This window comes from Diabrotica undecimpunctata, chromosome 9 (genome assembly GCF_040954645.1).
Source record: "Diabrotica undecimpunctata isolate CICGRU chromosome 9, icDiaUnde3, whole genome shotgun sequence".
NCBI lineage: Eukaryota > Metazoa > Arthropoda > Insecta > Coleoptera > Chrysomelidae > Diabrotica > Diabrotica undecimpunctata.
The window spans coordinates 18,951,322-18,969,026 of NC_092811.1; the positions used below are offsets into that span (position 1 = coordinate 18,951,322).

The window sequence follows — 17,705 nt, forward strand, 5'->3', positions numbered from 1 at the left end:
GCAATAAATGAAAACCTCCGTTCAGTGCAGCAACAAATTAACGATACAAACAACGTTAACCAAATTAAATTTATAAATTAGGGCAAAAAAACTGCTTTTTGCAAATATCTCCGTAAATTATTTATCAATTTTAATTGAAAAAACAGGAAAATAAAGATATTCTTGATATAAAAAAATGGTATAAATATTGTTTATTTAAATTATAAGGGAAAAAACTTATAGATAAAAAATCCAATTCTGACCATAAATTATTGTTTAAAAAAAAACGCAAGGTAATAATAGGAGTATCTTTTTATCTATTCGTCATCTAGTAACCCCCACCTATGTCTTAAAAGCTTCAGATATCTGCGAAACATTTTGCCGTGAAACCGATGATTTTTGTATAACCAGACTGGGCTATAATAAGTGATGTACTGTTAGATCACTATCACACGCGTAACACAAAGGTTTGGGTTGCTTCTGTAGTAGGAAATCATGTGTGCTTGGTGTGTCCTAATCGTAGTCTGGAGATGAAGTTTTTAAGATTGTGACATGAATTTCCTTTGAAATGTGTTTTTTGCAAACATAGGATGGATGGATAAAATTTATTTATAAGATTTTAAGATCTTTTAAATGGGTTTGGCCTCTTTTAATCTGTGCAAGTAGCTGCGCAAGCTTCCGTTTGCTGTGAGCAATAATATGGCAAAATTTTATGTGTACAAGAAAAAATGAGAGAACTTAATACAAAAGTTTTTATCAACGTTATTTACATAAATACAAAATTTTTATATGCCTTTTTTATGTATATTTTCAGCCGATAATAAGAAAAAATTGTCAGTAAAGTAATTGTTATATTAATTATGCAGATTAAAGAAAAAAATATTATTTAAAAGTTCTGTGAACCTTAAAACTGACATGTAATTATTTTAGCGTTAATTATTATTTAAATAAATTAAAAAATTAAGTAAAAACATTAAGTAAGTACTAGACAAATAATTTTTATTTTTATAAAATTTAAACAGGATTACACAGTTATAACACAGCACACTTCTCCAGATGGACATTCTTTTCTACCACGGTTATAGATGGGTATACATTCATTTTCCGGTTTACACATATTACGTGATTCTTCGCAACTCATTTTTTCCATTGATGGATCTACAATATAAAAATTATTAGTTATAAAAAGAACGTTTTACCATATTTCTGTGAGCAAGCAAACACTGAATAGAGTTGAAGGGCTTGGAAGGTGAAGGTGCTGTTGCAAATAACTAAATGTGAGATAATCTAGCTTAAAGTTTTTTTTATGGCAATTTTATAAGAACATGTTCAAAAGACATAAATTTTGAATATACGATCTTTCAGATCTTCTTCTTCTTTACGTGCCATCTCCGCGACGGAGGTTGGCAATCATCATCGATATTCTGATCTTATTCTATTTCCATTCTTTTGTTGGCTCTTCTCATGATTTCGTTGATTGTTACATGATCGGTCCACGATTTCTTCAGGACCCTTCTATACACCCACGCTGCCAACTTTTTAGCAGTCGACTCGTTAAGTGTCCATTCTTCTATCCCGTAAAGCAGAGTCGAGAAAATATAACACTACCAGCCTAACTCTCAAGTCTAATTTCAGTTCTCTTGCACAAAGTACCTTTCTCATTTTATTGAAGTTTGTTCGTACTTTCTCTATTTGAACTTTAATTTCTTTGGAATAATCGTTTGTGTGATTAATTCTTGTGTCAAGATAATTGTAGTTTTCAACTTGTTTTAAAGTTTTAACGTTAATTGTCAGGCTTTCATCATTATTTTGGGTTTTTGATATTCTCATAAATTTAGTTTTCTTGATGTTTATTGATAATCCACATTATTCTCCATTCTCAACTTTCTTGTTCATTAGCTTTTGGAGCTCTTGAAGGTTGTCTGCTATTATAATAGTATCGTCCGCGTATCTAATGTTGTTATTTGGTGTTCCATTGACCTTTATTCATGCTATTTCTGCCTCAAGAGCTCCTTTCATAATTTCTTCAGAGTATGCATTAAATAGTAGTGGTGACAATACACACCCCTGCCGCACTCCTCTTTTAATTTCAAAATCTTCTGATATGTGTTTATTAGTGCCTATGTGTGCCTGCTGTTTATAATATAGATTTTTTATAATTCGAAGGTCATTGTATTGTAATTGTTTTGCTTTGAGAACGTCCATTAGCTCTTTGTGGGGGACTTTATCGAAAGCCTTGTAATCTATGAAACACACGTACATATCTTGGTTCACATCTAAACATCTCTGGATTAGTACGTTGAATGCAAAGAGAGCTTTACGGATACCTACGCCTCTACGGAATCCAACTTGGGTTTCTTCAATATCTGTGTCAAGTATTTGGTAAATGCGTTTATGGGTGATCTTCAAAAACATTTTTAAGTGTGTGAGACATTAGGCTTATGGTGCGATGGTCGGTGCATTATCTAGCATTTTTGTTTTTTGAGGGACAACTAAATTTTAAGGTCAACCATTTATTGGGTATGTCACCCAACTGATAAATTTCATTAAATAGCTTTAAGAGGACATCCATGTACTCGTTTTCTATTATTTTAAGGATATCAATAGGCAGTTGATCTAGCCCCGGGTTTTTTCCGCTTCTGGTATTCTTTAGTGCATACAATATTTCTTCTGTAATTTCTATACTTGTTTCTCTGTCCTCAAAAGATATGTCTTGTAGGTTTCCTCTTTCGTCGTCGAAGAGCTCTTTCACATAACAAAAGTTTTTGCAAGCAATATTTTTTTTGAAAACACACATTTCACTCCTTAAAAAAAATTAAAATATGTTTATAGCACCTTTGCCCACCAACTTATTGGGCTGTAGGCTACATGATAGCAAGTACATGGTGCTATGTTTAGATCAGAACACAAGCCAAAGTCACAGGTTAAAGCTATATGTTATTTAATGTAAATCGAAGTAATATTCTGTTAGTCAATAAAAATATATTTTTTTATTTTCCAAGTAAAGATTTGCAATCTGTCATGTTTTGACGGATGTAGTATGGTGCATTAACAATCTGGTTAAGGACCTTCGTTTGGGACCTCTGCAGGATGTCAATATTGGAGTTTTAGAATTACTTTATAAACTAACAATTTATTTTCTAGTAATATTTCAGATCTTCTTCCAAGTAGAAAGAAAAGTTGACTTATTTTTAATTCAAGTTGTTTTCGTTTATTGACGATGTGGTTTCTCCAAGTAAGTCGTCTATCAAGATGAATACCAAGGTATTTTGCACTATCGGATTGCGGTATATCTTGATTGTTAAGTTATACAGGTGGACATGTCAGACGTTTAGTTGTGCGACGAGAGGATGACGGTGTCATCATTAAATGTTATTAAGGAACACTGATCAGAAGTGAGTAGGTCGGTCGTGTATAATAGATATAAGAGTGGATCAAGTACACTACCTTGAGGTACGCTAGAGTTTATAGCTCTTAATGCTGTTATTGGCGTACCATATTTTATCTGGAAATATCTTTCCGTTGCGTAGGATTTGAACATCCTATAGTATTCAGATGGAAGTTGTTTAATTTTATACAGCAAGCTTGTATGCCACACTTTGTCAAAAGCTTGTGTGATGACCAAGAAGACTGCAGAATGATAGCGCTTTTATTTCAAATCCTGGTTTAGGTTATTAACAACTCTGTGCACTTGGTCAACTGCAGCGTGTTTTTGTCGAAAACCAAATCGGTAGTGAGGAACTAAGCAATTTTCCTCTAGAAAAGAACTAAACTTCTTTATTATTAGTTTCTCAAGAATTTTAGAAAGAACTGGTAATACACTCATGGGTCTATATAACTTGAGCCACTTGCCATTGTGAAGTAAAATATCCTAATCTTAATACCGCATTGTAGATGTGTGTTAATAAGTGTTTTGTGTTGTGGGTTGTTGAGATGCTGGTATTCTCCGAGCTACCTGTGTGTATGTTAAATTTGGTTGTCGTAGTTGATGTTCACTATTGGCAAGGGGTTGGTTTTCTCTTAGGGCTGGAAATTTTCATTTTTGGAGCCTCTTGTAGACTCCCTGTGTCTACAATGCAAACATGTAACACAAACATGGTGGACACTACGTTTTTTAATGGTCCTGTAAAATTGTTTCGTAATACCATCTTTGTTCAAGGGTATATATGGCAATAACTGTTTGATATCTTCTTTTTTCTTTGCAGGCAGGCTGCCAATCTTCTTATTTATCATTAGATATACAAAATTTGGGGATATAATACACATAGTTTTATTTGTCTTATTGGTAGACCTATAACGTTAAATGTCCTTTCTTAAACGGCATGTTAGGGTCGTAGCTATATTTAAAGAGATAACTACCAAAAAAAAGAGGTCTTTTCTCTGGTTTACTAGTTTTAGAGATAGTAGCAAATTACTCAATATCCTAAAGTGATGTTCCATATTTATAACTTGGTTTTCTTTGGTTGTTAGCGTTATTATCTGTGGATACTTATTTGATAAGAACAGATTAGGCTGTTTCCGTAGGTTCTTTTTGATACGACCAAAGTCACGGTCTGAGTCTAGATGAGGGTGACCCACTTCTGGACATGTGTGGTCTATAGTTTAAAAGTACTCTTTTAAAATCATAAATGGATACAGACACATAATCTGGGAATTCTTATTTTGTCTGGCACAAGAGTTGGACCTGACTTGTAGACGATTTTTTTTTTCGAAGCGTTCTATCACTTTCAACCGCACTTAACAGTAAACTTGCAACTTCTGTACTGTCACGATTTACTATGTTTTCTGTCCAGGTAAAAATAGGACTCTGTCTACATTTTTTAAAATTATATGCAGGCCGAGATTGTAAATACATCTGTCTTTAGCAGAAGACGTATGCAAAATATGCGGCTTGGAGTTTTAAGATTATATCAAAATTATACAAATGGGAAATCAGAGTTAATATCCTAAGATTTATATAAAAGTGACTAGTGTGTTATAAAATAAGTGGGAATTTTCGGAATCTAAATTAAAATAAATTAAATTGATAGTAAAACCGTCCAAATCAAAATTTTTCGACTTCTATTAGGTTATACCGATATTGTATGATCTACCCACCTGGAGACTTATTCCTATCGTTTTAGAATTCGCCATCATTTTGGGGAGGTTATTAGCCTTAAAACACCGCGCTGGCCAGACGTGTTGGTGAGTGTGTATTCAGCCGTCCATTCTGGATCAGACGCTGTTCGTAGCCGTCCACTCTGGATCAGACGCTACAGTTTGTGATCTTATACTATCCCTAAAATCAAGGGTTGCCAGCTCCGCCATCTTCGCCGTATCGAAAGTATTCTTCGTCGCCTTGGATGCCGTTCTGGACTTCATCCGTGATCCTGGACAAGGGACCCTTAGCAGGTGCTAGCTTCTCGGGTCAAGAAGCTCCTGGAATCTGCGGAGGGCAGGGATTGATTCACTTTCCCTGATAGGACTATCCAATAGAATCCAAGGGACTCCAAAGAAGTTCCTACCCGCTACTCTCACTTACGGAGCTCAAACCTGGACATTCACAAAAAAGAACATGGACAAAACACAGCGAGCCATGGAACGACAGATGCTTGGTATCTCACTAATAGATCGGCAAACGAACGAAGCAATCCGAAACAAAACAAAAATAAAGGACGCCGCGAAACAAGCAGCTAAATTAAAATGGAAATGGACTGGACACAACGAACGTCTCGAAGATGGTAGATGGAACAAAGAAGTCGGAAACTGGCGACCGTACGATGCAAAGAGACCAAGAGGAAGACCTCAAATGCTCTGGAGCGACGATATCAAAAGAGTCGCAGAACCAATGTGGAAACGCCTAACACACAACAGGGATGAATGGCGAGAAATGGGAGAGGCCTTTATTCGACAATTCGGATAGAAAAAGGGCTATAAAAAAATATATATACCGATATTACTCAAAGCACCTAATAACTATGGAAGACAGTCCAGTATGTGAGTACTGTTAAAGACCTTCTAATAGAATGTGAAGAATATACAGTGAACAAATAAAATAACAATATTTCCAGTAACTTAAAACAATAGGTGAACATTTAAATACCAAAAACTGAATTAGCTTTTTAAACGATACATCTTTATATAATTTAATGTAGTAACTTATGTTGTTAATGATCCAGGTGGTTAAAGCCACTATTGTTTTGTTAATAAAAAAATATATCTTTTTTATTTTTCTACTTACATCCTTTACAACAAACAGCACCTTGGGACTCCTGCTTGGGACATAAGTTGAGGTACTCTCCTTCTATTGGGTGCGGACATTCATGTTCGAATACACAATAACCACCTTTGATTACACATGAATGTTCATATTTGAACTGTGACACATCGCCTAAAAAATAATGTTTAGTCTAAATATGCGTTCATAACGAGGCGCCGACCATCGGTCGGACCATAGGATGGTATCATATTATCATCGCCACGTAAAATAAATGCATTAGGTACTTTAAAAATTAAAAAAAGCCTAGAGCCGGGTATCGGACCACAAACTTGGACCATACTATTCCAGCTAAATCCAGCTTAGTATTTTTTCGATTCTCGTCCGTAGTACTCTACGATCGACACTACTATAGATAAAGTCACGTTGAGATGGCAGTGTACGGATATAGGATAACAGCGTTGCCAATTCTACTGCCATTGTAAGTTTTGCTACTTTTGTAAAATAAGCAGGGCCAAACTCACGGTAAACTAAGATATGTTTAGGTAAGCTAAAGTTGTTAATAGAAAATTCGTGAATGAAATAAATGGTAATAATTCCTAAAATGCTTTTATACATAATACCGCAGTTAATAGGGAAAAAAATATGAAAAATATTCTACAGGTTTTTTAATGTTCTAACGGTAGATAAGGGATAACTGATGATAATTCCTTGAAGAATTACAGCCAATTTTGCTTTGTTTATTTTTTAAAGAAAGATGAAGTTTGGAAAAAAATCATTTTTTTGCCTATTTTGTTCCTCGTGCATTTTAGGGAAAAATGTTTCAAATAAATGTTGCAGATCTTAAACAGTTTTTTAATTTTTTAGTTTGTAAATTAAAATACATAAACAAATGACTGAGATAATTGCAAAAAACCCCTAATTGAGGCCCCTAGAACACAAGGGTGTAAGTGCAGTTGCTTATCACTTAGCAACTGATATCTAACAACAGGCACGTACTTTTGGCTTCAAACTTTCTACATTAACAACAATAACACCATCAAAAATTACATGTCATTGAAAACATGCTGAAAACTGAAAAAGTGCTACCTAGGCTTTTAAATTTATATCGAACTTTGAACAAAGATTTTTCAAAACTTTGTTTTTGGCACTTACACCCCTTGTGTTCTAGGGGCCTCAATTGTGCACTAATTTATTAAATGTTCATAACTTTATTTTTTGCATAATGACGTCTAATATAACTACTTGAAATTATGCCGATTAATGAGTTATTTAAGTGTGCTACATTTCAACCAGATCAACTAAATATTTTATTACCTTTACTGAGAAAAGAATACCCCCGAAAAACAATTTTCAATCATCTTCATTTTCATAATCTAGTTCATCTTCAGAGTCATCGTTTAATGAAATTCTAATAGGTTCAATGTCATCTTGAATGTTGTCTACTGTCCAAAAATTATTCTCCAATTTTATAACATGGTTGACGTAATTTTTCCAATGTCCATTGTTCTGTACTTTATCATAACCTTTATAAATCAATGTTTTAACGTCGTTTTGTTTGAAACTTGAATTCTTAGAGGACACGTACCGTTTCACTTCACTCCACACCATTTCTATTGGGTTGAGTTCACAGTGATAAGGCGGAAGTCTTAAGATATGTACATCTACGCGGCATTGTTCGTCACTGCGATTCCTGTATTTTTCACCAATACAATCAATTTTGTATTTGTCATAAATATTTTTAAATACATTAGCAGTTTCCAGAAGTTCATTTTTTAAGTAATCTTCTTCAAAATAAATGTCCTTTTCATAGAGCCACTCCTTAATTTGACGTTTCACCCAATATTGTTTGGGAAAATTTAATTTCCTAGAGTGATAAGATGCATTGTCCAAGATAATGACATTCTTTTTATTTTTTGGGAGATTCGGTATTAACATCTCTTCAAACCATTTTTCAAATAGATCTCCGTCCATCTCTTCATGGTTATCTTCAGCACCTTTTTTGGCAAGAAAAGGTGATGTCAGCACCTTCAACAAATCCGTCTTTGTTTCCTGCATGGACTAAAACAAATCTTGGTCCTTTTCCGGTCGGAGTTTTTAAACCTGTGGTAAGTCCATTTACGAAAGCCTGTCGGCTATTTTTTATTGTTGTATCTTGCCATACTTGCCCATTGGTTATTCCAGTATTAACCCATGATTCGTCCATATAAATGATATTGGCTCCTTCGTTCCTCAGTTTCTTTATTTCCCGGAGGTAGTGACGCCTCCAAGCGATTCAAATAATTATTTCATTTCCTCGAATTGTAAACAATTTTGAACAGAAGATATAATTCCGAAAAGACCAGATTTCCGAAATATAACTTTCTATTTTTAAAATACCAACAGAAAAATTATATAATTAAAAAAATGTAGTATTTTTCCTTTTCACATTCATAAATATTTCCGAAATTATAATTCTTTTATAGGAGCCGGCCCATAACGTACGATTGTAGGTACGATTAAAAACTGACAACAATGTAGTTATTTCTGGCATATAGAAAGTACAGGCCTATCTCTGGAACGCTGCCATCTGAATGTGAATTTATCTATAGGTGCCAAGCACCGAGCCTCGCTGCGACCAAATAAGTGCATTTTATTTTAAATTCGAGCGTTCACTTCACTGTAATAGGCCAGGGAAATAAGCAAAAAAAGTACCCTGTCTTTGACACTCGTCCGGTCAGGCAAACGTTAATTGTTTTGAGTAATATTGTCCTCTGTAACAAAAACCTATATGTTTACTGCAGTCGATTTTTTAGACTTAATTAGTTATTAACAAATTAAGGTCAAACAACGGAAAATTTTTGCTTTTTTCGTCTATCAGCAAGAAGAAAATAAACTTAGTTATATAAAGTTATATAAAAACTTTCAAAATGGCGTTTTCCGAATGTTTATATCCTTATTTGTTGCTTAAGAAGTTATAGCAATAATATTTTATGGAATGCTGTGTCTTATATTGCTTAAAATATGGTCAAAATTTCAAAGTGATGAGTAAAATAGTTTAAAAGTTATTTTATTTGATTATCCCAAATTAATTTTTTTTGCAACAATATAAGTTAGAAAATATATAGTTTTAGTAATTGTCAGGGTAGTTTCTGAAAGAAAAAGTTCTATAACTTACATTAAAAAAATTTATTTTAAATATTGCAAATTAATTTGGCAAAAACATGTCGATTTTTTGCTTATAAACAATTAGAATAACTTTTTAACCATTTCCTGTAAGAATATTATTTTTTTATATTTAAAAAGCCTGAATTTTTTTACAAATTCAAAAGTAAAAAAATTGTCCTAAAATAATTTGGGACAAAGTTAGCCTCTTTTTTATTTAATTCATAGCAGCTTTGTTTATAACGATTAATAAATCTAATTAGCGCTATTTGAAAGAATATACTTTATAGTTTTAATGTAATAGCTTCTAAAAATATTGCCTTTTAATGCAATCGTCCACAAAGCTTCAAAATGTGTTCTTTAAAATCAGCCGACTTTGAAACTCGCGGGAGCTGAAGGGGAGGGTGGAGAATAAGCCGTTAACTATATCTCTGGTCCTTTTTTACGTATTTTAACGTTTCTTTTTGAACATGTACTTTTTGCTTAAATTACGAATATGCATTAGTTCAATAAATAAATTGTCAAATAAACCACCTATTTGTTTAATTTTTTTTAGTATTTTAAGTACTATAAGACACAGCATTCCATACAATATAAATATTGTAAGTTTATTCTCAAACAAGTTATTAACGTTTATAAAAAACCAAAATTTTAAACTTATTTTGCAACTTTCTTAGCAACAAATAAGGACAGAAACATATAGAAAACGCTATTTTGAAAGTTTTTATGTAACTTATAAGTGTCTTCTCTTCTAAAATTTGTGTAAAATGCTTCACTTTCTGCTGATAGACGAAAAAAGCAAAAATTTTCCGTGTTTTGACCTTAATTTGTTAATAACTAATTAGGTCCAAAAAAATCGACTACAGGAAACATATAGGTTTTTGTTACAAAGGTCCATACTACTCAAAACAATAATTGTCGTTTGCCTGGCCGGACGAGTGTCATGAAAAAATGCTTATTTTCCTGGGCTATCAGTGCTATGATCCAGGCGAGGATACCATGCGATGGTATCCGTAATGAACGCACCCTAACATTTACATCATCAATAAATTAGATTATCTTGTTTGAGTTTATTCGTTCTTCCCAAATACTAAAAACTGTGTGTCTGCACTTTTATTTCGAAATAGTAGAACGAATGTTCATCAGAAATATATAAATAAATAATAGGAAACTTAAATTAGTTTACCAACTTATTCAATCAAAACATTTTATCAACATTAACTTGATTAAAAGTAATTACAACATTTTATATCTTTGAAGGTCATTCAAAACTAACAACATAGTTCGCAGTTTTTCTCTTTCTGTAATTTTAATTTGTAGTGTCTTATGTCTATGTGTGTCCCGTTTTCTACTTGTTTTTACATTTTTCTATTTTAATTTTAAACTCGTTTTCTATTTTATCCCTAACTAACTCACAAATCTATATAAACTGAGAGACATAAGTTAGGGATATAGCTAAATATTAAATAAATAATAATACAATAATTATACAACTGTATAAATAAATTAAGTCACTAATCTACATAAACAATTAACACTATTTTTTTTTATTTTTTTATTTCTTCTTCTTCTTCTTCTAATGGCGCTACAACCCTTTGTGAGTCTTGGCCTGCTTAACAATGTTCTTCCATTCTGCCCTGTCGGATACTTTCCGTCGCCACTGCCTGATGTTCATGGTTTTAAGATCCCTCTCTACGTCGTCTATCCATCTTTTACGGGGCCTTCCTCTTGTTCTGTTTCCTTGGGGCTTCCATCTCTGGACTACTTTTACAGCTCGATTATCTGGCATTCTTTCTAGGTGACCAAGCCAGTTTAGTCTTTGTGATTTTACAAATCTGACAATATCTGCGCTCTGCATTAGTTCATCCAGCTCGTGGTTCATTTTAATTCTCCACGATTTTTTTATTTAGCGCAATAAATAATTAAATTAAATTAAATTTATAAGTTATTGATAGTTTATTTTCTCATTAAACGAAGTCGAAAAATAACTTTCAAAATCGAAAAATTACTGGGCGGTATTTTTTTTTCTGGAATATCTAGGAAAGTCAATAAAAAGACCGTATTATTTCGTGGTCATGATATTTAAGCAAAAAAAGGAACTTTTTTTTATTCATTTTAATCTTGTAAGAAACTACGCATTCTAGTTAAAAACGTTCTACAGAAGACTTTCTCAAAAATACTTTCTCTTTACAATGAGATTTTCTAAATTAAAAAATGTTTATAAACAACAAAGTTATTCCAAATTGAACCCGAAAGTAAGCACGTTTTTCAATTGCTTATAATTATTGAACACATTTCATAATATGAGTTTTTATGTGGTTACTACATTTGCGAAAGATGGGCACAATCGATGAAGTAGTTTTTAAACACTTGGAGATAATTAGGATAATGAGATATCACTTCGGAGTACAAGTGTTTAATGAAAATCATCCCTTGATTATCCCTCAACTAGTGATGATTCGTCAGCTGAAGAAGGGTTAGGGTTTATTTTTTTCTCTAGTCGGGTGATATTATTTCTTAACCTAGAATTTCGTGTGTAACAATAAACAAAATTAAGGATCTGCATTAGTTCCTCTGGTTCATTGGAGTAATCTTTAGAAGTTAATTCAGGGTTATGAGAGTTTAAAACATTTTCCATAAAATCACATATTTCATTAAAATTTAGTATAAATGGAGGTGATCTATTTTCGATTTTGTCTTTGATGGATTCTAGAGAGTGAATGACATCTTCGCGGGGGGTTTTGGAAGAGGTTTTGGGTTTCTTTTTTGGTTTATATTATTTAGGGGTATTAAAAACAGATGAGTCGGTTTTTGGGTTGTCTTCGTTAATTTCAGGAGATGATATGTTATGTCTTTTTATCTGTTTAGAATTGACTGCAATATTTAAGGTTATTGGTGTTTCTGGTGACGTAGTATTTTCAGTGTTATTTACAGCTGGTGCTGTTGTTTTGGAAGAAGCAGACGAAGTGTTTGGATTATCTTTAGACATGTTTTGGATGAGGTCGATTTCCGTAGTATTTTCAGTGTTATTTACAGCTGGTGATGTTGTTTTGGAAGAAGAATGTGGTTTGGGTTGAATCTAAGAGGGTAGTTGAATTAGTTTGGTTTGAAATGTGAGCGCATTCTGATTCTTGATGACCAATGGTTTTACATTTGGAGCAATTGAATTCGTCTATGAAGAGAAATACCCGGTAGGAAGTATTATCATGAGTTATGGTAAAAGAGTCAGGAATAGACATATTTTTCAGGGGTGTAATGAATAATTGCCTTCTAAAGCTCAGAACATGACTGTACTCACTTTCAGACATACCTACTCGAAGAAAAGTCATTTTGGATACAGTGTGAATACCAAGTTTTTGTAATTCTTCTTCAATTATTTCGTTCGGGATTGTAGGACATGCATTAGATATTAGAAGTCTCTGGGCTGGAGAAATTAATCTTCTTACTTCGACTTGACATCCATTTATTTCGATATATTTATAAGAATAAAGAAGAGTATCAACAGTGTTTTTTGAAGAGAGGTATATGCATATCCTATTGTTAGCAATTCTGGAGGCAAAAAGTACATTAATTGGACCCACTAGTGATCCAACAGCTACGACGTAATCATGGATTTTTGTACCTTCAATGTTGGAAATGACTATTGCTTGTTGTTTTGTTGGATGTTTAAAATAATTTACGACATCTGAGTAACTGTGTTTAGTGGAGTTGTGAGTAGTATTATTGTTTTATTAATTTTCTTGATCATAAGCTAAGCCGATCCTGTGGCCGGTCCAAAAAACTGGTCAAGACCCAACTGGAATTTTTGGTATCTCTTTACGTAGGTATTATTTAAAGATTATTTTGTTGTTGTTACAAAAATAATACGAAAAGAAGTGCTACTCACTTGAGATAATATTGTCAGCACTAACTAATGCACTTAATTTTGTAGTAGAGGTATAAAATATTAAATTATGGTTTGTTTTTACCATTTAAAATGACTATATTTCGGGACAGCTGATAACGTGGTAGATTTGATCGCTATCAGGGCCGAACTCACACTTATATTTGTTTATCCCATTTGAGAGAACAAAGGTCATTTTCAAATGGCTGTACAGGTGCTTTGTCAATACTTAAAATGTTTTTTGGTCTGATTCTCTTTATAAGGTCCAAAATTTTTATGCTTTTTAAAAACTATAATAATTTTTAATTGTTTAAATACAAATGTAGATGTAGAATGAAGTACCATTGCGAGTGAAAATGTTTATTTTTCAAAATAGAAACCACGTTTTCAGACGGTTTTTCACAAATAACTGAAAAAGTAAGTATTTGCCGAAAAAAAAAAAATTTGCAAAAATACAGCATATAAAAAAATATAGTGTACCTAGTTATAAAGTCCCAGTAGAAGCAGAGTTGTAGCTCATAAAAAATAGGTTCTTATTTGTCAAATTTAAAATCGAATATTTCAATGTAAAATAGCCAAAAAATTCGGGGCAAACTTGTCAAAATTTTTTGAAAGTGTTTAAAAAAATCTTTATAATTGTTTTTTTTTTAGTTTCTAGCATCAAAACCAAGCGAGTTACGCTCAAAATAAAGTTGGTCCTTTTTTTTGGTAAAAACATCGTGAAAAGCATCCTCTATTTAGCACCCCAAATAAAATTATATGTTACTGCTTGTAGAATTTGCAAATTCTTTGAAATATATATTGAATTGTATTGAAATCCCCTCGTATTTGCTAAAGCAATCGAAGAATATTTTAGTGTATTTCATTTCCCATTCGTATGTATTAAAACACCGAATTCTTCCAATTCATCTTTACTTTGCCGAGGTTAATGTAAACCATTTTATAGTTTATTTATATTTCACAACATGCGTATTTTGTCGGTATTCTTTGATCGAAGCCTCTTTTAGGATATTTTGCGTTACAAATAAATGTTCCAGTTTCAAATAAATATTTCAATTTATTTTCAAATTCGTAATCTTTTCGTTTTCCTTTTTCTGGAAATATAGTGTAAAGTGACAGTAGCAGTTAAATGTGTAGTATTGAGCAGTCAATAGTTGCAGTTTAAGTGAGGTTCCAAAAGGTGAGGAACAAGAATCGTTGTTTCCATCCTCGTTTTGTTTCTACCTGGTTGTCATCCCAGGCTTTTTGGCAGTTTGGAGATGAGTTTGTTCATGTTCAGAGATTTCCAATCCAGTTTTTACCCCTAGAGGTTTTAATGGATCCAGTTCCAGGCCCCAGACATGCAGAGTGAAATTTAGTGAAATTTAAGGTAACTTTTTGTGTTAAATTTTAAAGTCAAGATAGACATTAAAAAAAAATAATTATTGCTTTCATTATTTAAAAAGATAATTTTTTATTTGCTACAGTTTATAGTCCAGTAACATTTGTAAGTTATGTTTCAATTCCCACTTGTAAACGAATAGGACATATGTAAGTTTTTTTTTGTTATTTTTGGTATAAATTTTTGTAATTAATTTTGTCATATATATTTTGTACCATTTAATATTTTGTAACTGTTTGTGTTGAGACAGTCATAAACATTTAATATATCTCTCTGAACCATTTTGTTTATTTTAGAAAAGTCTCCTAACCCCTGTTTGTGTTCTTTATTTTAGGAAAGAAGGTTTTTTTTCCTTTTTCCAGCAAGATTAGGATTCTTCGAAGCGGCGTCCTTATTTCAAATAGCTATAGGTCTTTCTTGTTATTTTTCTTGACCCTTTTGGTCTAGGAGAGTTATGTAAGAACTACCTTTGTTTCATTTTTTTGTAGTTGCCCCAATCCGACCCCTCGCCATTCAACTTATCCACGACCCAGCTCTTCAAACAATCTCTGAGTGCCGTTCGCACAGTTTCGTTTATTTTGCTTGCCCTATCTCCACCCCCAGTAGTTTCTGTTCCCAGTTTTCAAACCCCCTATAATTATACCCTATGAGGTAGGCCAAATAAAGCGTTACATGCTTTACAATTTACTTTATTTATGTATTGTTTATACATATAGTCGAACGGTTTACCCCTAAAAAGACGCTTAGAAACGGAATATAGTGACTAAATTCATTTCTTCCGCAACAAACCTTTTTTATTCGATTATATATATTTTTTAAAGTTTAAATGTATTTTTATTTTTTCAAGTTGGCCGGAAATTGTTATTAATAAATAACTAATAACAAAAAAAAAAAACAATTACCCGAATTACTTGGAATAATTTTTTTTAAACGTATCTCAGCGAAGTAAATACTATTTCTTTCTTGGTAATTTTTCGACAAATGCTGTTTTTTCGGGAAGACGGGAAGGTTGCCTCTTACCTGATATTCAAAGTGTAATGAAGTTGAAGACCAACAAACAACCTTATAGTATAAATGAGCGTTCAATACACGACTTGCAAACAACAATCCTTGCACCGGTATGTAAGTATTACAAAACATACTCTATTTATATAGAACTTTTTTAGAATAGTTACGATTTTTAATTGTTTCAGCATTTTAATTAAATTTTTATTCAACATTTAAATAGTAGGACTTTTATTCTCTTTTAAAACCCTTTGAAAGTGAATTAGCATTTACAACCAATTTTTAATTATAACAAACTAAAATTAAAATTCTGCTAACAAGATTTTCGTGTTACGTAATACTGTATTCACCTAACGATACTAATTTCAAAAAAAAAATGAAATAACACAACATTATCTTTACCTGACTTGTTTCCAATCGCTAGTCCCACACAGAGAAAAATTGAAATCAAAACAACTTTCATCTCCTTTATTATCACTTCCTTGTAGAGGTAGTAAAAATGCAATAAAGACTTAAAACATTGTCGACTTTATATGGAGTAAACTTAATAGGTATTATACGTTTAAAAATTAATTACTTATTGTAAAATAATAACAACTTATCTAAGAAATTCGATTTAAATTATATGGTTAACGAATTGAATAAAATTGAAACTGAGTAATGCATTGTAGCAATAAACTTAGCATTTTAATATTTTTTATTCAACCTTATGTGCCCACATGTGGACATATAAGTTTGTTGTGGGTTTGTGCAGTTATATTCTCCTAGCTACTTTTTTTAGCACTTTTAGCACAAAAAAATACAAAGACTACAACAAAATACAAATCTTTTTTTGTAGTCAACGGTTTGTTTTTTTTTTTGTCCATATGTCAGTGTATAGAACTTTTCATAAAAAAATCAATTCACGTCATTCAAGATTTATGACGTCAGAACCCCACAGCGTTGCCAAAACATCAGAATAGAGAAATGTCAACTATTTATGGATACACTAGTCATTTGGATTTTTAAAATGAAGAAAATAATCACCTTTTCAAAACTTCTTTTTTCATTTTTCAATACCCAGTAAGCACAAGTACGTAAGCATAAGACAAACTAAGTACATACTGATGGGACATAAAGTATGTACCATGTACGTACTATGCTGTACGAAGTTCATACTTAATACGTACATAAGACGTACATTTTCCAATTTATGGTACTTACCTAGTACGTACTGAAGGTACTTACCTAGTACATATTGAAGGTATGTACCTAGTACATACTATATATATATATATATATATATATATATATATATATATATATATATATACATATTATGTACATACTATACACACTTATGATGATTTCTTCTTCTTCTTAAAGTGCCTATCCATTCCGGATGTTGGCGATCATCACGGCTATCTTTACTTTGTTTATTGCAGCGCGGAACAGTTCAGTGGTAGTCGTGTTATACCACTTTCGTAAATTTTGAAGCCAGGAAATGCGTCTTCTTCCCTGTCATCTCTTACCATTTACCTTCCCTTGGAGAATCAGCTGGAAAAGGCCGTAACGTTCTTGATTTCTCATTACATGTCCTAGATATTCCAACTTCTTAGTTTTGACGGTCATGAGAATTTCACATTCTTTCCCCATTCTACGCAAGGATATACGCAAGGTGCGCCTATAACACCACATTTCGAAAGGTTCGAGCCGATTCATATATGCAACAGTCAGTGTCCACGCTTCCATTCCGTAGAGCAGAACTGTGAATATGTAGCAGTTCAATAGACGGCATTTTGTTTTTGTTTTTTGTTTTGTTTTGTTTTATAATGATTTATGTAAATAAAATAAATATAGGTGAATATATCTTTATTATTCATATTTGAAGTACAAAAACAAGCAAAACTTATAAATCTTAAAGTTTACCAAATGATTTTATTTTAAATATACTTACTCACCCACAAAATACATTTTTCAGTATGACTATGTAAGTTAAAAAATACTCGACTGAATAAGATAACAGGAAACCACACTATAAGCACGAGCACCAAAAATAAGTAAAAAAAATCTAAATGAAACTGACTTGCAATAAATTATCACATCAAAACTCTACTCGAGGTGGAAAATTCCTAAGC

General features: G+C 32.3%; 1 protein-coding gene across 1 annotated transcript; it reads right to left on the reverse strand.

Annotated features, from left to right (window-relative positions):
• Window positions 1-957: 957 nt before the first annotated feature.
• On the reverse strand, window positions 958-16,126 carry LOC140450411 (uncharacterized). Its single transcript, XM_072544030.1, has 3 exons — window positions 15,991-16,126; window positions 6,200-6,349; window positions 958-1,137 (listed from the first exon to the last, which is right to left on the reverse strand). The coding sequence occupies exons 1-3, from the start codon at window positions 16,049-16,051 to the stop codon at window positions 1,004-1,006; spliced, it is 345 nt and encodes a 114-aa protein (XP_072400131.1). The 5' UTR covers window positions 16,052-16,126; the 3' UTR covers window positions 958-1,003.
• Window positions 16,127-17,705: the final 1,579 nt, after the last annotated feature.

Excerpts from the sequence above, each read along its gene's own strand:
- LOC140450411 (XM_072544030.1), bottom strand. The coding sequence starts at position 16,051 with ATGAAAGTTGTTTTGATTTCAATTTTTCTCTGTGTGGGACTAGCGATT. Across the intron at positions 6,350-15,990 it reads AGCGATTGGAAACAAGTCAG|GCGATGTGTCACAGTTCAAA; the intron begins GTAAAGATAATG and ends ATTATTTTTTAG. Across the intron at positions 1,138-6,199 it reads TGCTGTTTGTTGTAAAGGAT|ATCCATCAATGGAAAAAATG; the intron begins GTAAGTAGAAAA and ends TTTATATTGTAG.